We start from the raw sequence: 21,682 nt of genomic DNA on the forward strand, positions 1-21,682 counted from the left end.
AAGTTGTCACAGTGAAATTTAAGGTGTGCTGATGGATTCACGTCATCAACTCATGCATTGAGTAACATTACAAGTTAACGTTCCACCTTAAAAGTTGCCGGCAGTCGGCCCAGTGAATGAAGTTATTTTTTCTCAGACTCCAGCTGCTGTGAGAGGCAGCAAAACATCCTTTCATTTTATAGTTACAGTTTACTAATAAAACTCTCCACAGTATGAACAGTGGTTACATGAGCCTCAAAACCAGACACAACTCAGCCCTGAGCAGAGTGACCGTCCTCTACTGACCAATCAGACTGCAGTGTTCACAGCTCCACCTTTTAGTACCAGATCTGTGTGCTAGGTACCCCAACAGAGGGGGGACCAAACATGGGGACGCTAAGGAACGCTTCTGTTGGTACCATCCACAACTTTCACTGTGGGAACAGAAAAAATTGGAACTGAACTGAACTGCTCGGTGGAAACGGGGCTTTATGGCTGTCGGTGCAGAAGCATGATAAGATGCAAAGTTATTAAATTCTTTGAATGTTCAGAAATTCCAGAGAGTCTGATTGGCAGCTGGTCAGACAGTTCTCTGGGTGGCGTCAGATGTGTGCGGTGCTGTCATACACAAAATGTCCTGAATGTGACAAATCATCAACACTGACTGGAAGTTCATCATTTTAATCAAAGTTAAAATTCCTCAAAAAAACCTCTTCATGCTTTAAACAAAAATAACACATTGGCTTTTGAATTGTAAGTTGATGTGACGTGAACTCGTGGTGCCTTCAGGCTCGCCCTCGTCAACTCAGAGAACGACCACATGACCAAATCATATGTTTCGTTCAGGTGGATATATAAACAAGACTCCGCTGTGGGCTGTGAGCCTCTCACTTGTCTGAGTTGTCAAGGAACGCCTGAACGCACTGTCTGGAGCTGCAGTGAACTCAAACAGCAACAAATGAAGTTTCACAATAAGTGAAGAGAAGCAACAGAAGCTCTGCGCTCTTCTACCAAACACTGTCAGGATCCTAAAACACATCAGAGCGAACCAACCTGATCCATAAGCAATCTATGAAAATAAATCTACAGCTTTATACAGTTAGTTTCTTATACAAGTGTATAAAACATTCACTTATTTACACTTTAAATGTGTTGTTGTGTCGAAACAGGAAAGTTTTGCTGGTTAATTCGACTGAAAACAGTTTGTTGAATCATTTCTACACACAGAGATGAAAATGTTCAGCTGAGAGAAATATAACTCGTATAACTTGCTGAGAGCTGAGGTCAAAGACTAGCTCATTATAAAGTTGTTTTAAGAAGCTTCAGACATTTTTTCTTTGTAAAGTCAGAAAGAGACGTTTTTCAAAAACAAATTAAAAGCACTGATAAAAATCTAGAAAAGTAGAAGGATTCACCTAAAACCTGATAAACACATATCAAAAGACAGAAAAGATATAAAGGCATGAAGTCAGGAGTTACTCAGAGTGAAAGCTGGAACCCATAACGTCTTTTATAAATCATTTATATATCCAGAAGTATGACTGATTATTATGTGTAGACAGACTCTCTCAACACTCTGCTTCAAGGTCAAATTACACCGATCAGCCACAACGTTAAAACCACTGACAGGTGAAGTAACTTCATCAGGTTGCAATATGATGCTCTGCAGGGAATCCCTGGGTCCTGACGTTCATGTCGACGCCACTTGACACACTTGACACACTTGACCCACCCAAACACCGTTACAGACCATGTACAACCCATCGCGGTGGTAGCAGTGCCCCCCAGCAGGACAATACACAATGCCACACTGCAAAGCTACTCAGGTTTGGTCCAGGGAACATCACAAAGAGCTCAAGGCCTCCACCTGGCCTCTAATTCCCCAGATCCCAGTCTGACTGAGCATCTGTGGGATGTGGCGGATCCTCAGAGGTCCTGTGTCAGAGGCCCTACTGTAGAATCAGACTTGGATCTGACCAGTCGAGGCATGAACACAGGACCTCTGGGTGGTGTCCTGTGGTGCCAGGCAGCAGGGTGCTGGCAGCAGATCCTTTGAGTCCTGTGGGTTGTGAGGTGGAGTACCCTTACATCCCACAAATGCTCAATCAGATTGGGATCTTGGGACTTTGGAGGCCAGGTCGACACCTTGAGCTCTGTGTCACATTCCTCGAGCCATTCCAGAGCAGTTTATATGCTGCACTGTTCTGCTGCGGGGCCACTGCCATCAGGGAGTGCTGTTGCCATGAGGGGGTACCTGGGTGGTGCCTGTCAAGAGGCATCCACATGAATGCCAGGACCCACGGTTTCCCAGCAGAACATTATATTGTAACGAGACAATCAGAGCTATTCACATTTGGCCGACTGGTGTTTATTTTCTTTTATTCAGACTAAATTTGGACGACCTGTCACTGCTGCAGAGAAAGGCTGCACAATTAATCAAAGTATTATCCAAATCATAATAAGGTCAAGTGCAATATCCAAATCGTAGCAGCTGATATTTTTGTGTGTACCAATATAAATGAAGCATTTTGGTGCTGCAGAGATGTCCCGGCCTAAATATCATATTCCATACATGAGGGAACATGTTTGTTTGGTGCAGACCTGTGGAGCTAGAACAGTGACAGTAGGTTTTGGCATCAAAAAGAAAACTGTGGCACTGAAAAACAAAACAGAGAAATTAAAAATGATTTAATTTTATTTTTAAATGCATATTTTTGCAGTCTGATGTGCTTTTCAATGACAAGCTACAGAAATGAAATGTTGGCTAAATGTAATTCATACTGTCCTTCCTCCTCCCCTCATACTCCTCTGCACTAGCCAAAACAGTGACAAAGTTGAAACTGGGGAAAAAAACCTGTCATTGTAAGAAAAAACAAAAAGTCATCATTAAAAAAAACATCAGAGTAAGAAAAAAACTGTCATAAAAAAAGCTGTTAATGTGAAAAAAAACTGTCATTGTAAAAAAAAAAAAAAAAAGAAAGACAAAAAAACCTGATACTAAAAAAAAAAAAAAAAAAAAATATGACAAAGAAAATTGAAGATTGTCATCGAAAAACACGTCAGAATGGATTTTGTTTTTCTGTCAACACTTTCTTTTTCAGTGTCAGATATTATCGTCACAGTTCTAGCTCCAAACCGACTCCAGCAAAAACCACATCATCATTTTATATATTTTTTTCGGCAGTGAAAATGAACTGCAACATTATCATAACTGCAATATCCGTCCAAACAATTGCATCATGACTTTAATTGCATTTCATGCAGCCCAGTTATGGATTCCAGCGTTAAAGTTTGTCCTGTATAACGGACCAGTCGCACCAGAACACAGTGAAATTCTGCTGCAAAATTTCTCCCCATTGAATTTAAAGTTATCACAGCGTTTGATAGATTCTCTCCTGGAGTAAATGTGGTGAAAATGCTGCCATGGAACAACATGAAGCCGTCATTACAGAGGAAACCTTTGAGGGAACGGAGAGTCGAAAATTAAAGAATCTTTTGTAGCTTATTGGCTGTGTTGCACAATACGGTTTTATCAAACCTTCGCTGACTGCGTATAAAGTAGAGCTGCAACATACGATGTCAACGTGCACAATAAACACACCGCTGCACTTTGTAATGTAACCATCATTCTTTTTCTAAATTGGTGCCTTTTGTGTTCAGCTCAATGCTGGAAATAATTTTCTTTCATTGATTCAATTAACAATTTGCTGCGTTTTATCTGCACACTGAAAACAGCAGAAAACTGTTTGTGTATTGTTATTATGACATTCAGCTTTGTTATATTTTTGCTCAGATCGTGCAGCTCCAGCATGAATAACAGATGTTTATTCAAGCAGCACTGAGACAGGAGTCGATGGAACTAAAACATCTTTTAAATTAACTGTGTGAATGTTTTGTCGCATTACTGCTAATTAACAAAACGTTCCTTCTGAGAGCTTTAATTTCCCCTTAATTAACTTTTTATTAAATAAAATGAACACGATGCCCCCGAAGAGTAAACATCCGAGCGCAGAGGAAACAGAGAGAAGCTCAGAGAGATGCTGTGACTGACTCGTGTTTAACGGGCGGCGTGTTAGTGATCACAAAGCTTTGAGAACTTTGTATGTTGCAAAGGTGCGTGTGTGAATTTTGCTGTTGTGACCAGAACTTAAAATGTTTTTTTCTTTCTTTTTTACTTATAAATGGAGACAGTACAATTACAAAATTTCTGCCTTAAGAAACGAACTCTCATATCTGAAAATAAATCTATTCAAATCCTCTGGATGTGTTTGTAGGCTGTTACATTTTGATGTCGTCATACAGCGAGAGTTTGTCAGTTTGGATGGCTGCAAGAAAATGATGTTCAGTCTAGAGCTGCAAAGATTACAGATGACGTCTGAAAATGCCAGGCTGGTCACCAGGCATCAGCTCTTGGTTGCCAAAACTGAAAATATGGTAGCCATTTATATTTTAGGGGAATTAAAAAAATAATTAATTAATGAATAAAAGCCTTTATTACAGTAACCAAACAAAATTCTCTCCAGTCTGTGTTTTATCTTATACTCTCTTTTTTGTTCTTGTTATAAAGTGGTTGACACTGATGCCAAGAACTGACTGAATGGTTACCAATGGAAAGCTGGCAAGTTCATCAGTCAATCAATTATTCAACTAATGGAAAATGAATCTGCAACTATTTTGATAATCAATTATTTGTTTAAATAATTTTTCAAGCAAAAATTTCCAGGTTCTCAAATGCAACATAACGAGAAGTCACTTGAGATTCTAGGATATTGAAACACACTTTTCTCGCTGTTTTCCAATGTTTTATAGACCAAACGATCAATCAATTAAGAAAATGATCTACAGATTAATCAGTAAAAACACATCATAATTTGTTGCAGCCATATTTCAGTCTAAACTGTAAACCTTGTCTGATGCAAATGACGACACGCAGTTCAGTTCAGTCATCCAAACAGACAAAAGCCACTGTGTCATGACAACATGGATGAAAACAGCTGATCAGAAACCAAATCCAAATCAATCAATCAATAATCACATCTGTCGTCACCCTGTGGTTGGACATCGGAAATGTTTTGGTACCTTTGTGAAATTTAACAGAAGAAAAATCACCTGTTCAGTCACTTGCTAAAAAAACATCCTCGTCCCCTTCGTGCTGCAGTGCAGCTCTTCTCCACCGGAGGGGGCTCTGTCCTGTGAGCGCGTGGAAACAAACCACACACTCAAGAGTGTCGACTCGCTCTACGACTCGCTCTCCGCTGTCTAGTCGTGTGCTAGCCCCGTCAGTCAGTCTGCTCCTGCTGGCTAGCAGAGACTTGCAGGGTCAAAGGTCAGGGGTCAGAGTTAAGGGAGCGAGAAGTGTCAGCGCCAGACCGCCAGGTGTCTCACAGTGCACAGGTCACACAGCAGCCGCCTGATTCGCTGTTTGAGCTGAGGGAGGCGGGACAAAGGGTCTGGAGGCTCAAGCTCGCCCGAGTGGTCCAACCAGGACTCTAACACTGCGGAGAGAAACAGACATGTGGTTAAACAACATACGATTCTCATTAGTTAGCTGATACAGAGAACAGATCTGATTTTTCTTTTCTGATTTAAAATCTGTTTTCATGGCTGTTAGCAACAAACCGTTCACGTGGAAATGGCCGATGAAACACCTTCAAACCAGGGACGCCAATTAAATAAACTGACCTTTACCTCAAGACACATCAGCAATAAGCAGTCCCTCCAGGAATTCGCGATCACAACAATTAATGCAAATTCAACCAATCTCTCAATTTTGACCAGCCTCCCGTGAGTTCAGCCAATCATAGCAGTCCCCTGCGCAAACATTATGGATGTACATCACCGAATTTACTTCCTTGTTCATGGTATGAAGATGCAAACGTGCGATTCAAGGCCGTGCAAGACAATTCCCTGATGTTCTTCACGAAGGCGGAGGTAAACTGTTTTACACAACGTGCAGTACTGGGCTGGAACACAAACAGAAATCATCAATCAATCCTGGAGGAACTGACTCAGTACAATACTGATAAAAACTGACTGTTCTGTTCCATTCTGTAAAACAGCTGGGTTGGTGACATCACCCCACACACACAGCCTCACTTATTATAAAAACATCAGCCAGAATAACGTCACAAAAATCTAAAGGTCCAGTCTGTAAGATTCAGGGGGATTTAGTCCCATCTAGCAGTGAGGATTTCAGAGAACAACCAGATGAAACTTCTCCTGGTTGGAGTTCCTTCAGCGTTTTTTGTTCAAGAGGTTTTTACTAGGAGCAGAAATATCCACAGAGGTCTAACCCTCTAATTCAAATCAGTAAAAACACTAAATAAAGCAGCTTCATGTTAAAAAATCGAACTGTTTGGCATGTCAGGGGCTTTTGCCTTTAATGAACAGGACAGAGTGATATGGGGTGAGAGAGAGAGAGAGAGAGAGCGGGGGGGTGACATGCAGCAAATGGCCGCAAGCCGGAGTCGAACCTGCGACTGCTGCAGCGAGGCATCACCTCTGTACATGGGGCGCCGGCACCATCCACCACACCACCAACGCCCCAGTTCAGGAGGTTTTTACCAGGAGCTGAATGATCCACAGAGGTCTCATCATCTTCCAAACAAACAGACCTGGTGTATGTCCTTAGACCTTCAGCTCCGTTGAGGTGAGCAAGTCCAGTGTTTCATTGTCCAGGTCAATTCGACCACGATCACCATTCATGGGGAGATGAAGACAGCCTCCACATGGCCTCCCCTGCAAGTGGCTAAAGAGTAGTTGCAAGGTTGCATGCTCCTTAAGCAAAACCAATGTCTTCACAAAGTTCACAGCTCACAGTGCTAGAAACATGGCGGTGCAACACTGCGACCTCCATAAATAAGGACTCCCTCCCTGTGTAGATATAAACGGCTCAGTCTATCCATCCATGCATCCTGGGGGCAGCAGGCTGAGCAAAGCACCCCAGACATCCCTCTCCTCAGCAACACTTTCCAGCTCCTCCTGGGGGATCTCGAGGTGTTCCCAGGCCAGATGAGATATGTAATCCCTCCAGCGTGTTCTGGGTCTGCCCCGGGGCCTCCTACCAGTTGGATGCACCTGAAAAACCTCTGACAGGAGGCGACCAGGAGGATCCCTATCAAATGTTGAACCACCTCATCTGATCTCTTTTAATGTGAAGGATCAGCGGCTCTACTCCGAGCTCCCTCCAGATGTCCGACCTCCTCCCCCTATCTCTAAGGCTGAGCCCAGACACCCCACGGAGGAAACTCATTTCCACCGTTTGTATCCGCAATCTCATTCTTTCGGTCACTACCCAGAGCTCATGACCATAGGTGAGGGCTGGGACGTAGATGGACCAGTAAATCGAAAGCTTTACTTTCTGCCTCAGCTCCTGTCTCCTGTACAGTGCCCTCATCACTGCTGACGCTGCGCCAAACCGCAGATCCATCTCACGCTCCATTCTACCCTCACTCGTGAACGAGACCTTGAGATACTTGAACTCCTTCCCTTGGGGCAGCAACTGTGACACAACCCAGAGGGGGCAATCCACCATTTTCCGACAGACAACCATGGCCTCAGATTTGAAGGTGCTGACTCTCGTCCTGATCGCTTCACACTCAGCTGCAAACCGCCCAAGTGGACGCTGGAGGTCACAGCTCATGCACAGGTAATGAAAACACAATTCTTATTTTCAGGTGATTATGTACTAAAAAAATGAAACTATATTCATTACATTAAATTCAATTTCTGACAACATATTCCATAAATCCTACGCACTGGACCTTTAAATCTCTTTATATTAACACCATTGTGAGATGTGTTGCTTGCAGTGATGAATCCAAAGATCCTCTCAGTTCTTCACAGCTTTTAAACCTTTTCCAGATTATTTTCATGTTTGTTTTGACAACTTCACTGTTTTGATTCACAATCGCTGTCGTTCCAGCAGCAGCTGTTACCAGCAGACAAGCTGTGATAAAGCCGCTGTGCTCACTACATGCTGGACAGCAAACAGCAGACAGACACAGTTAGAAAGTGGCTGGTGAACACAGTGAACATTTAGCAGCTGAAGAGACAGAAATATCCCTCAGGAGTTGGTGGAGACCAAAAACAGAGCTAAAAGGAAGAGAACATTGGACTGATGTTCATCACGTGGCTGCTCTCTTTGCCATTAATTCAATTCAGTCACATCTGGCTGAATCAGGTCAGTGTCGGCATCAATATTAATTCAGCAGATAGAGCAGTGCGACCCTAAACTCTGCGAGGCCAGAATATGTCCGTGTTGTGTTTTCAGCCTGTTTCACCGCCTGCAGTGTGTGTGTGCTTTTTAGACTGGTTTGTGTAAATAAATGTGTTACCGTCCAGCTCTCGCTCTATCATGTCCATCCTGGTGCTGATCTGGTGGTGCAGAGACTCCACGTGCTCCAGCAGGTTCAGCTGACACTCGGCCTCAGACGCCACACGGGGCTCCGCTGTGTGCATCAGAGCGTGTTCCCGGCTGTCTGCGTGTGTGTGGTTCTCTCTTTTTATGCTAATTGTGTCTGTGTGCGTGACAGTGTTTGTATCTGCGGTGGCATCGGCTGGTTTCTTGTCGACATCTTCTGGCTTTATTTCCTGCAAGAACAGAAACAGAGTTCCGGATTTATCAAGTCAAACATGGCCGCCAACCACTGACTAATAAACTTGTAAATGTAAAGTTCCTGAAACACCAAGCCAACAGTCAGCTGTCTGTCAATGTTGTGCCGTCGGTAAGCGTCTGTTGCCCTAGTTGGTGTGGTGTGTCCTGTACTGTTGCCCCACATTGGCCCGTCAGCTTTTTGGTATTGTTTGGGCTGATTCAGCGTGTTAAAATGGCATCAGTGATGGTGGAGTGACTCAAATCAATATGGCAGTTCAGCTCAGCACATGAGAAGAGAAACGGAAGTGAGGAATGTAAACAAAAAGCTAAGGTGAAGAGGAAGTGACAACAAAACAAACTTGCTACATGAGGCATTATGTTTCTTACCCCATTGAGCTCTTAACAAAACGTTTCCTGATGGTTTGTGTTATTGTTCACTGGCACAAGGTAAATATGTTCTGTTCTTTCAACATTAGGTCGTGTTGATAATGTGCTAACTGGCTAACTGACCGCCATCTGCTGGTGTGGAGAGTTATTTCCTCTCACACAGGGGCAGAATGTACGTGCTGGTTGGCTGTCAGCTGTAGTCTTTGCAGTGTGTTCATGTGCAACTTGAGGTGACGCAACAATCCGCTTTCATTGCCACTAGTTCTGTAAAATCGGTTTGGTGTGTCCGGGCCTTAACAAGAGAAGGGTATTTAAGATATGACAGTGGGATGTCTGAACGCAGAGGATTAGTGTTTAAAGCTATAAAAACAAGTGTATCAAGAGAAAGAAGTGATATTTTACATGACGACACAATGAGTCCTCTGAAGCTCTCTCCACAGCCCTCACACTCACACAGCACCAGCAGTAAAAATAGTCCCACATTTACGAGAATGAGCCCAGAGCCTCAAACTGGTTTTCAGTGGTCTCATAGCAACAGCAGGATCCTGCTTAGTGCTGCGAACAGGAGGTGCTGCTTCTGCTAAAGGTCTGTGAGACAAGCTTTGTTTTTTTAAAAATTTTATACCACACCTACTGACTTCATGCATCCTTCCCGTCCCTGACTTCACCTGTGGTTGACATAAACTGCCAAATCACACTTTTTTCATTCGGCGCAGTAAGATGATTTATGCAGACACATTAAGTGAAGATGAAGCCGTTCAAAAACATCTGAAAAGGACTTTGATTAGTAAAAGACTTCTAGCACTTTGTGGATTTCTTTGCAATGCATCTCAACCGTGTGGACAGGGGCATGGACAGATGACGACTTGAAGATATTGTTTCTGTTATTGTTTCTACCTTCTGCACACCTATTTCTGCACCTCTGCTTCTCCGGCAAAGCAAATCGTTACTGTGAGGGGCAGATAGAGGGAGCTACGGTAACCCAGCAGGTACAGAAGAGGCGATGTGCAAGTTAATTTTCACAGGAAACATTAAAAATAACAGTAAATAAAAATAACTCATAGAGATAAAATTCACAAATGATGAATCAAATTTATGAATATAGTTCAGCAACAAGAAATAAGTACAGCGTTAGCTTGCTTATTATATTACGTGAACGTCACTGTCACACTGAACGCCCCCTTAATCTGCGTTCAAACTCTCCAACATTTCATGGAAAAAAAATAAGCTGTCGAAATATTCGTATTGTGCAGCCAAACCAGCGGGAGGTATTCTCGTCCGCTCAGCTCATGGGACCTTTTGGCCCATCTATTAGCCAGAAAGCTAACGTTATGCTAGCAAGATTCAGTCAATAACATTACATAAGGTTGACAAACAGTAAATATAATGTGACAGTATGTTTAACAACAAGACGAGCTAGCTATCAGCCATGACCAAACAATAAGCCATGTGTAACGTTACTGTCGGCCGCAGCTTGAGGTAAAGAGTTGAATAGCCAACGGGATGTGAAATGATGGCTTAAGTTCAAAAGGGACAGTGTGGTACCTTCAGACTTAGTGGGTGTCCATTATAAGTTTATTAGGGACACCCTGCAGCCAATCAGAATCGATAATTCACCCAGACCGTAGTATAAAGTTCAGTAAAGAAAGATGTGTCTGAGGTCATTGAGAAACAGTTTGTTCGCCACAGAGCAGCAGGTCTGAGGACAGTACAAAACAGAGGAGGCAAAAGATGAGCGGTAATGATGTCACAAACTGTCTTACAAAAGTGTAAAGAATTTAACTCTATTAATATGACTGTTGAGTTTCTACCTTCTGCTCGGTGTCCTGCTCCTGCTTCACTGCAGCTGTCTGCCTTTCCTCTGCTTTTTCCCATGATGCTCCAGGCTTCTGGTAGCAGTGCTCGCTGCTGATGTAACAGGCGGGAGGCTCTCCTCTCGGGCTGGACGTCAATCTCGGCCCTTCCTCTCGTCTCCATGGCAACCTCCACAGCTGCAGATCCGGGTGGGACGGAGAGCTGCGCGGACAGACAGGACGGACAAACAGACTGAATGTTCGTCTCTGTGGACTGAAACAGACAAAGCGAGTCACGTGACGCAACTGTACTCACTGTAACAGGCTGAATTTGAGCTGCAGCCCGCTGAGGACCTGGTTGAGGCCGTGTGTGTGCGCCAGCAGGCTGCTGGTGTGTGAGATCTTGGAGGCGTTGATCTCCGAGTAGTTCTCCTTCACGCACGACAGGCCGAACATGTGACCAGATATCAGCAAATCAGGTTCTGACAGGAAACGCTGAGCCCGCCTCCAACCTGAACAGATGATGACAGGATGACAGAAGACACACACACACACACACACACACACACACACACACACACACACACACACACACACACTATCTAAATTAACAGAAGCACTTTCACTAGATGTTTCGGAACATTGCGCGTTTCTGCCCTCACATGCACAGGAGTTGCTGAGCTTGTGGCAACAAGCAGCATCAACTCCTGTGAAGTACAACCATACTTGCTGCTCTTTCCGCCACTGTCATTGAGAGCAGGACCTCTGTGTGTGTGACACAGTTGGTGCTTCTCAAAGTCAATGAAGGATCTTTAAACAGCTGGGTTTTAAGGAGGCGATGTCAGTGAATCCCGCCGAAGAACTGTTCCAATCTCAAGGATTCCTTGAATTCTAGCGCGGGCAGAGTCCTTCCTTCAGGGTATGTTCAAGGATGCATCTGTGTATCCTTAAGCCTAGTTCACATTACATGATTTTCACCGCGATTTTGACGTCGCAGAGGATCTTGAGAGCCACCTTGGGTCGGAGGTGAGTCGGCAGATAGTCTGACACGACGAGTCCTCATGTGTGAACAAGCCTATGAGCAAGTCGCCCCCTCGTCTGTGACTGGGACTGGATATCTGGCATGCTAGAAAACTAGAGAAGTGTGAGGCGGGATACGTCCCACGTCAGCACGCAGGAGGACGGAAGAAATGTGAGGAGGACAAGCCGCAGGGTTGCCAGGTCCGCTTATTAGCTGCAACTTTGGGCTTGTTTTTTTGTGAAGTCGGGTTGCGGTTTTTTGGGCTTGTTTCTAAAGTGGAGTTGCTTATTTGTTGCTTGCTCTCTAAACTTCGTCTTTCTCTATATATATCCATCGCTTCTTTTGGGCTTGTTTCCATAGCCCTGGTTGCTTGTTTCTCTCCCAAGATCTGGCAACACTGACAAGCCGGCAACAACAACAATGGCGGTGTCCACAGGATCACAGGGAGTGCGTTGTGTCTCCAAGTTTGGTGACGTTACTGCGTTATCTGGGGCTCTGTCGGCGAGGGCTCGATGGAGAAATCTTGTGGCGTGCACACACGTCGTTGACAGAAACACACGTCGCCAGGTATGAACACTCAAAAGATTACGATAGTCTCCGCGACGCAAAATCAGGGTGAAAATCGTGTAATGTGAACTAAAGTACCCACAATTCTTTAAGCAGGATTGCCAGAATTAAAGGTGGAGCCTTTCCAATGATGCACACCTGGGCGCTGGTTAGCCAGTTCCAATGTGTGCTCACTCACACACACAATTTACATTCACATCTGGTCTTCAGTCGCTTCTTTAGTTTTATGTTCGAGGCAGTGCCTGAAAGGGGCTGGTCCCCACTCATATGGAGTACCGGCACTTCTGATATTTGTCCACGAGTTCCCTTAATTTCTATTGTGAACTGCTGTTGTTCTGCATCACATATAATACCAAACTAATACAGGCCTGGAGTTTAATTTACAAAAAAATGCCCAGTTATAATTCAACTTGGAATCATCATTAAGAAATGACTTTACTCAAACCAACCAGACCTTCACGTGATTATTACATGATAAAATGTGCAGGTCTGCTCACACACAGTAAGAGCTCCTACCTGCAGTGTGTCTGCAGTAGTAGCAGGTGTAGTTGTGTGGGACGTTGTCTTCATATAAACCCATACAGGTGCCATGCTGCCAACACAGACACGACTCGCACTGCGGACAAACAGACGAGACAGGAAGGTTTAAAATCACTGTAATGTGTGTTAGAGATCATTTCACAATGTGCACAGGCAGGAGGAATGATTACAGCCGACCATAACTGCTTCAGTGTGTATTTGGACATGTGAGCTGTGTTTTAGACTCAAATCTGTTCTTTAAAGATAAAAAGCTGCAGTTATAAAAGTTTCTTTCAGTGTTATTATCTGCTCCTGTTTGACTCTGTGTGTGTGTGTGTGTGTGTGTGTGTGTGTGTGTGTGTCTCACCTGGATCATGAAGTCATTCTCCTCGTCCACCTCGCACACACACCTCACCACTTCACACTCCTCTGTCTCCATAGCAACAGGCCAAGAGGTCGTGTCCTCCCCGCTCTCTGCCGTCAGCGTCGACCAGTCGCTGCCATCATCGTCGGCTGAAAGGGAGCAGTGCTGAGGTTAGAGACGAGCCATCAGCAGGTCACAAGTAGAGGAACACTTCACCCACAAAATGACTGCTGTAATCGTAACAAAACTGCATGTGTTTGGGAAGCACTGATCATATGACTGAATAAATGAGACGTGGCTTAAACTGAACTAGTTGTGTGACAGTTTGTTGACAGATGTTTTGATATAGTTTTTAAATGTGGTCCCCGTTTATTTCAATTCAACAACATTATCTACATTTTTGGATTCTTCGTTCACCGTACAGGTTTGCAAGAAAAACATTTTCTTTACAAATTCAGCGTAGCGCAGTGAGTAACGGACGTACAAAGGATCATTATGTGGGTGACGTACTGCTTTAAAATCTAAACTTTTCGCATTAATAAGAATGACTATGCAGTTTTTGTGATGTTGGCGTGTGTGTGTGTTTGCACCTTGTGTGTGTATGCTCTGGTGTCCAGTGGACAGCTTCAGAGTGATCGGAGGTCGGTCTAAATTCTCATCATCGCTGCTGCCAAGTCCTAACAAAGAAAGAAACAGTACAATATAAGTACTCACACAAACACATCGTCATTCTTCTAATACTCTGAATACCTCTAAAAATACACAGCACATCCACCCCTCCGACCAATCGCAAGCAGCCCACCGATTGGCTCACACAGTTGTCAATCATGTTGTAAAATCCCCATTATAGAGCATTAAATAACAAATTAAAACCTTGACACTTGAACAAACAGCAGCATGACCTTAAATGACAGAAAACCAGAAACCATGTCTGGGAAAAATTTATTTGATTTGTACTTTAAGTTTTTAATTTTACTTTTAGGTGGACTTTATAACCTATAATGCAGCCAGCCACCAGGGGGCAATCCAGATGTTTCAGCTTCACTTTTGGGGAGCTGTCATGTCGTCCATCTTTACATACAGTCTATGGCTGACACACACCATTGCATTGCCTCCATAGATTCACCCCCTCTCACTCAGTCACAGTGCTGTCTTATTGTCACTGGTGTCATTCGCTCTGGTTGCATATTGATCTTTACAGAATGGTTTTGTTTTGTACTTGCACTTATTGTATTTTGAGTGTGTGACAATTTCAGAGGCTTGTTAACAAATGAACCAAGAAGAATATTGTTTTCAATAACATAAAAAACTTTTAATTATTGTTAACGTTTACTACAGTCATTCTGTTGTTCTCCGCTACTAACAAGAAAAGAAAACTCTTTTAATAAGCATTAATAAACATTTTAAATCGTACGCCCCCAATGCCAATTTTTACCTGTGGTACTGAAAATGATTCTACTGTAACAAAGTTAGAAAATCCACATTGAGAACACTTCATTGGACCATTGATTCCTCTCTGCCCTGACTCCTCCTTGCTGCAAGTTTCCAGCAGTGTAGACGCACAAGTCTAATGTCTCTGTTTTGCAACTGTCAGAAAAACCACGTCCACATCAATAAGGGGAACTGATAAGCTCGAAGGTGTACAACTCAGATGGACTGGACAACTTAGAACCGGCTCTCAATTCCCATCGTGCGCTACAATCTGTATCAAAATTTGTACTTTGAGTCATGAATAGTCAAACCTGTGTGGTGTGTTTAATTTGCTTATTTTGGCCTCAGTTATCCTTTCTGTACAGCAGGCTGCACAAACTTAAGCTGACGTGGAATTGTGACAGGGAAAGATTTGGATTTTAAACTCCATGTGGGTTTCTCCTCGAAGCAAATCAATACTCCCCAAGCATGATCTCTCAATTTTTTTTGCCCTTCCTCATCCATGTAATTAGAAAATCTTGGAAGTGCACATTCAGGTAAATGTGTCTGTCTGATTGTGTGATGTCACTTTTGGCCATGTGAACACTCGCAGCCCTCGCAGATGTGTCAAGCATAAATCAAGCATGAGTTGGACCAACTATCCAAACACACATTAGGGCTCATTTATGCTCCCTTGACGTACGAAAATGTATACGTCCGTTTCAAACGATGTTACCGTCACTGCCCGCATACTTCCATGCGCCCTTTACGTTGGCATGGATGTTAACCAATATATCCACCAGGAGGCAGCCCAGCGTCAAAAGTTTATGACAACAAGAAACTCAAAAACAAACATGGCGACTGTGGAGGAGATATTGATAATGTACCTCTTGCATAAAAGACAAAAACAGAGGCAGCGTTGTAGGAGGCGGTGGTCGGTGAGGCCGTTAAATACATCAGGACTGGAGGACGGAGAATTCTTTTCTCTAGTACTGCCGATGAGAGAAACTGAATTGTTATTTCTTCTTCGTGTCTCACTAGAGCTACGTATCCGGTAGTGACAGCAACACTGCCCCCACGGTTCCCGGTGATACTGCTCCGTTTGGCCCGTATCCGTAAGCTTTATGGAAACGTGCAGAAATACGGACGAAATGAACGCAGAGCACGGACAGAAGGCTCCGTCCGTATCCGGATCCGTATTTAACGTTGAGCATAAATGAGCCCTTAGACACATTCCTATGAACGTTAGAGGTGTTTTCTTGATTTTCGTTGCAGCCTGAAACACATTTACAGCTCATTTATAATCAATGTGGGGACAGATGCTTTGTGGCTGTACTGTGCAGGTGTTACTGACTGCACCCAGCACACAGCCTTGTCTTTATTTCTGTATTGCCTGCAAAGAATTGTGACGTTTGGTTTTTTTTAAGAAGCTACGACTTGTGTAATTGATTAAAACCGACTGACTCCTTCTGAAGGATGTGGCCAGTGAACGAGAGCATTCACGAGGACTCTACGCCGACTCTCACCTGACTGACTTTTCTTCTTCTTCTTCTTCTTTTTCTTCTTCTTTAGTTTGACTCTCAGGAAGTTCTTCATCCTCTCCTTTCTGTCCTGTTCTCCTGTGTTCTCCCTCTCTCCTTCCTTCTTCACTTCTGCTGACAGACAGTCAGGTGAGAGAGGACGTCACGTCATCGGCTGAACTTCAAATAAACTTCTTAATGTTGCACTTAAAATACCTTAAATTTAACCACATTTTAATGCTGCTCTGTTTAACATTAAAACTCGGAGTGAAGGTCAGACATCATTGGTTGATCGTGTCTCTGTGTGAACCTGCATGATGCACAGCTGTCCTACCTGTTCCCACGGCGCTGTGCTCTCTGTCGTCATGGTGACAGGTGCTGCTCTGGTCCTCACTCTTGCTGTCTGACATGAAGTCACTCCCTTTAGAAGACGACCGCACCCTCCTACAACAACACCAGTCAGCGTTAAACACAGCTGTCCTTGTGCTAACTTTCTGCTCTGGAAATTGAACCGTCAACCCACCTCTGCGCCTCCTGCTCGCCACCTCGCTCGTCCAGCTGCTGGTCTGTGTGGTAGTACTTGATGTGGTAGTGCAGCAGACTCGCCTTCCTGAACGACTTGGTGCAGCCGGCTGCGGGACACTTGAAGGGGTTGTGGTCCAACTCGATGGAGAGAATGGGAGGAGGCTGGTTCTTTATCACCCTGTACACTGAGAGAGGAGAGAAGGGAGGTTCAGACGAGTGTTTGGAGTTTCAAAATGTTACTGTCATATGCACAACAATTACAGAGCAGCTGTAGTTGGAAATACATTTCTCAGATCTCAGACTCACTCAAAGAATGCTCATTAGATATGTAAAAAAAGAAAATCATGCATGAAAAATAGAAAATCTAAGACATAAAAAGGGCAGAAATTAAAATATAGGCATGAAATATAATGTATACTGGTGGTAGACAGGTGTAATGTAACTGCAAAAAGAACTGTAATGTAAACAGGAATGGAGTTAATTTAATGTGTAATGAGAATTAATAAATATACACATAAGTCAAAAAATTAAACCACTGACAGGTGAACATTTACAATGCAGTGTTCTGCTGGGAAACCTTGGGACCTCGCATTCAGGACGCCACTTCAGGACGCCACTTCATGTCAAATATCCTGAGTTAAATGACCCACAATCCCGTCATTATAAAGACAATGGCTGAAAAGATACTCCCTGGCGATTCACAGCTCTGGAGATCGACTCTTCAGGTGAGAAATCAAGTTTAATTAGTGGCTGTCCACACATGATTTTAAGGTAATGCAAAGGTGGAGGACGTACAGGTCTGTCAGTTAAAGTAGTCATAACTCTGTGTCACATGAGGTGCCACGCCGCGGCCTTTTGTAAACAGATGTTTTGATGCAGTTTTGCCTACTTGAAGAATTTTCCCCGTTTTTTAATCTTTGTTCAGCGTGGAGGCTTTCCAGGAAAACAACATTTTGTTCACAAATTCAATGTAACATGGGGGGATTATTTGATATACAAAGGGTCACTTGGGGGGTAAAGTATTCCTTTAGGCCTTAAGTTACAGTTAAAACTGTAGCGTGAACATGTCGTGTCTGTGTTCATGTAGTGCGGAACATTTCGTACAGTTTGCGTGATGTGAGTGCACTCACATGGCTCTCTGCTGAATTTGTGTGTGGTGGGCAGGTGGGCCTGACGCTCCAACAGGACATCTGAGGAAGACAGAGACGAAACAACAGAGAGAGCGTGCTGTTATAAAAACTTAAAAAAAATTACATTTGCCGACAAGCCATTAGTGTAGTTATGTCATGATATTATTTTACATGGATAGGAAAAATCTCTCCTTGAGATAGTTTATTGCTATGGATAATGTTTGTCACATTTAATGAAATAATAAGTCCAATCATTTTTGTATATTTGACTTTTGTAAAGACCTGCAGGCTACAATCTAAACAACGGTTGGATCACGACAGACTTAAACTGCAGTAGTGACTTGACTCAACCTACATTCTTTCTAATGGCCGGCAGGGCACAACTCCACTGGTTGTAAAAAGAAGTCTGATTGTATATACGTGAGAAAATGACTTGTCTGGTTACATAAGTAAATATTTTCATAATGAGTTTATAGTCTCACTAGTTTCAAGTGTTATTCAATACAGGGTGATGTTCATGTTATAAATCATGGTCCCATTTAGAGGAAAATAAACCATGAAGCAGAGGATGCTTTGGGGGCATGGCTACCTTGTGATCTACAGATCGCTACCATGGCGACCTGTCAAGCAGGATAGAAGCGTAACAACAGCCCCTTTACACTGCGCCTTCAAGGCAAGAGTTTCACTCAACAACGTCTTTATAAAAGAGACAGCAGGCAGGACGGGATCATGGGTGGCAGGGGTGTCACATTTTGACAACGTGTTGTGTGTGTGCAACGCACAACAGGTGATTAAAAAAGTAGGTGGTAGCAGTTAGCAGCTAACTCCAAGAAGGAGAAAAGTGGTCAAAAATGTCCACAAATTGGGAAGACGAAGTCCAGGAGCTCCTTACTCTCCGAGCACAGGACGAGATCAGCTGCCATATAACAGGGACACTAAATGATCACGTGATGTCAATGTCATCATTTATAAAGCGCTGCTGATGTGTAGGTTATACGTCATATTAGAAGCTGATGCTGTTGAGCTACACATCACATCTCTTTTGCTTCTCAGATGCCACCATACTGTCTAAAATCACATACTGGAGTGGCATGATGCTGCCATTGTTTAGCTTTGTGTAAAAATGCAAAGGCAGTGTAAAGACGGGACTTCATAGCGGCTCTACAGCGCAATCTCTGTCTAAGATGTGCTTTATCTTCTTCAGTCTCTCCAATTTTCTTACGTTAATGAAGTGGAGAGTCACACAGCCTTTAAATAAGTGCACATTTTTCGGTGAAGTTTAAACATTTTGAACTTATTCATATAATCACGTCCGTGTATTGACTCAACGAAATCTGCTTCACGCTCTGAACGTAACCTCATTAACAGTCATGTTACCGCAAATATGGAAATTATGCAGCAGAAATGTCTGAAATTCTCTGATGTTTACCTCTGTCGATGTGGGCGGGGTTAGGCAGAGCCGGCTGGGGGGGGTCAGCTGTGATTGGCTGATTCTGAGCTCCACTGTTTCTACCTGGGAAGAGAGGACTTTATCAGCTAGCAACATGACTGAAGATAATGAAAACCTTAACGGATCCACCTCACCTACAGATCTGCTCTGTGTTACCAGATCATGTGACTTACTGTCATCTGTTTTCTTCTTAGCTGGTGAATGGGAGGATGAAGGTTCTCCCTTCCTCTTCCTCTCCTCCTCTCCCTCCTCAGTCCCTTCTTTCTCCTCTGACGTCCCCTTCTCCTCCATGTCCTCCTTCCTCTTCTTCTCCTCCTCCTCCTCCTCTTCCTCCTCTCTCTGTCCACCATCCTCCTCCTCCTCGCTCTCCCCTTCCTCCCATCCCTCGCTTCCCACTGCACTCTTCTCAGATCTGGACTTCTGTGTCACCACACACACACACAAACACACATGTAAGATAAATTGAGCTGTGACTGGTGAAGCCAATCAGATGAGGACCAATTGGAGTGTAGTATTTCTTACTCTTTGGAAGGGTTTGATCTTTGTGGGCTTCACAGTCCGAACCACACCATCAAAGAAACGCACCGTGTAGGAGTCTGACAGAGACAGAGACAGAGAGAGAGACAGAGAGAGAGACACCAGGTTTAGTAGTTGGTAGCAGTTGATGGAGCTTCTTAAACATTTGATCCAGTTCAGTAATGACATGATAACAGCACTGTGTACGTCAAGTTTCAAGTCTCCAGTTCCCAAGAGTCCAAGTCAATTAATCAGCAGTGCAAAGATCTGTCTCTTTTCATTTATCCCCTAAAAACTACTTTAATTTTCTTTTGCAGCCTAAAGATAACAGAAATCTAATGTGTCAAGAGGACCTCCACACCACATGAACATATAAAAACATAAATTGGACCATGACAGAGTTAATAGGAATGCAAAGTCGACTACTAAAAGCAGTTAAAGTCGGGGTTCCCACACATTTTTCACAATGAATTTTTAAAACTTCTCCAATATATGACCCTGTTTCTATGACTTAAATTAAGTAGTTTAAAATGAGTAAGCCTATAAACATGCACTTTCAGGCATATGCAGATAAGCAAACCACTAGCGCTTGTTATCTTTGCCTGTGAGTTAGACATTCCTGCCACCAACTAGCTGCATATGCAAATAGACCAGACCGGAACATACTGGTACTTCACACAACGTCAAGACTGCGCCCCTTTTTTGGGAGACAGACCCAGTCAACGGTCACGCAGAGCAACACATTTTAAATTAGTAATACAATATATTTTACGTAACGTTAGACATGTTGTGATTTTCATGAACATATTTCAAACAACTTTCCCAAAACATTCTGTCGACTCTAAACCACTTCCAGGCCCGGAAAACAGTTTTCTGATCTGATAACTTCACTAGGAATTGCACGACAGTGGGAACGCTGTAAAGTTCTCCTACATGACTCAGACTGGACAAGAATCAGGTTTCAGGCCGAGTTTGGGGTCTTTTTGTTGCATAAAGCGTCAAGCTTGGTTTGGATGTTATCTATTAACCTCATTCAGTGTAAAGTCACGTTATAACAAACATTTTTCATTATCATTTAATCTACTGATTTTGTTTTTAGATTATCTCTGAGAATAAAAAACAATAGAAAAATGAAAATCCTCAGAAACCAGATGAAAATTATAGAATAAAAAATAAAACAAATATAAAAACAGTTGCTGATTATTTTCCATGAACTGACTAATAATTTAATCGCCCAATCATTTCAATGTGCAGTAACGTAACATGGGGTGTAAAAGTTGAGCCTCACCGTCCTTGTTGACTCTGAGGATTTTGGCCGGGTAGAAACGACAGTCTGTCCAACAGGCCAGAACCTTTGTACCTGAAACAAACATCTGAGACAGAGACAGAAAAATAAAGTCCAGCACAAACACCACAACATGCACATACATACACACTCTTCTTTTATTTTATGTCGTCAGCCCTTTTTATTCAGAGATAGTGCTATAGAGCCGCTATAAAGTCCCTGCTGTCTCACAAGGGGTGTGATGGGCGTGACATGTAACACAACAGCGTTGACCTCTAGTGTGAAATATAACATACGCACAAACAGCGCTTTGAGATCATTTAGCGTCCCTGTTATATGGCGGCTGATCTTGTACTCTGCTCGGAGGGTAAGGAGCTCCACACCTTATTGTTTCCCCTATTTGTGGACATTTTCGTCTACTGTTCCTTTTCTTTGAGTTAGCTGCTGACTGCTACTTTTTAAATCTCCCGCAGTGGCTTGCACACATAACACATTGTCAAAACCTCATGGCTGTGCCACCGTGATCCCGTCCTGACGGCTGTCCTGTTTATACAGACATTGTTTTGGCGTGACAATGAGGTTTCCTCATTCTGCGATCATATCTTTCATAAAGAACAGTG

The 21,682-nt window shown here is 43.3% G+C and overlaps 1 protein-coding gene across 12 annotated transcripts in view; it reads right to left on the bottom strand.

Moving 5' to 3' along the window:
* Window positions 1-644: 644 nt before the first annotated feature.
* LOC126402449 (PHD finger protein 20-like) overlaps window positions 645-21,682 on the bottom strand; it is a 53,471-nt gene continuing 32,433 nt past the window's right edge. For 11 of the 12 annotated variants that reach the window (XM_050064444.1, XM_050064451.1, XM_050064445.1 and 8 more), the window contains 15 exons: window positions 21,066-21,150; window positions 19,784-19,857; window positions 19,435-19,681; window positions 19,241-19,324; window positions 17,812-17,871; window positions 16,680-16,866; window positions 16,491-16,600; window positions 16,163-16,291; window positions 13,817-13,903; window positions 13,230-13,375; window positions 12,860-12,959; window positions 11,072-11,267; window positions 10,774-10,978; window positions 8,316-8,571; window positions 645-5,474 (listed from right to left, as the gene is read on the bottom strand). In XM_050064444.1, the coding sequence (XP_049920401.1) occupies window positions 5,338-5,474; window positions 8,316-8,571; window positions 10,774-10,978; window positions 11,072-11,267; window positions 12,860-12,959; window positions 13,230-13,375; window positions 13,817-13,903; window positions 16,163-16,291; window positions 16,491-16,600; window positions 16,680-16,866; window positions 17,812-17,871; window positions 19,241-19,324; window positions 19,435-19,681; window positions 19,784-19,857; window positions 21,066-21,150 (2,103 nt within the window). In that variant the 3' untranslated portion in view covers window positions 645-5,337. The remainder of the gene's footprint in view (window positions 5,475-8,315; window positions 8,572-10,773; window positions 10,979-11,071; window positions 11,268-12,859; window positions 12,960-13,229; window positions 13,376-13,816; window positions 13,904-16,162; window positions 16,292-16,490; window positions 16,601-16,679; window positions 16,867-17,811; window positions 17,872-19,240; window positions 19,325-19,434; window positions 19,682-19,783; window positions 19,858-21,065; window positions 21,151-21,682) is intronic. The other variant, XM_050064447.1, reaches the window with a different exon arrangement.

The sequence above is a fragment of the Epinephelus moara genome, chromosome 16 (assembly GCF_006386435.1).
Source record: "Epinephelus moara isolate mb chromosome 16, YSFRI_EMoa_1.0, whole genome shotgun sequence".
Lineage (NCBI taxonomy): Eukaryota > Metazoa > Chordata > Actinopteri > Perciformes > Serranidae > Epinephelus > Epinephelus moara.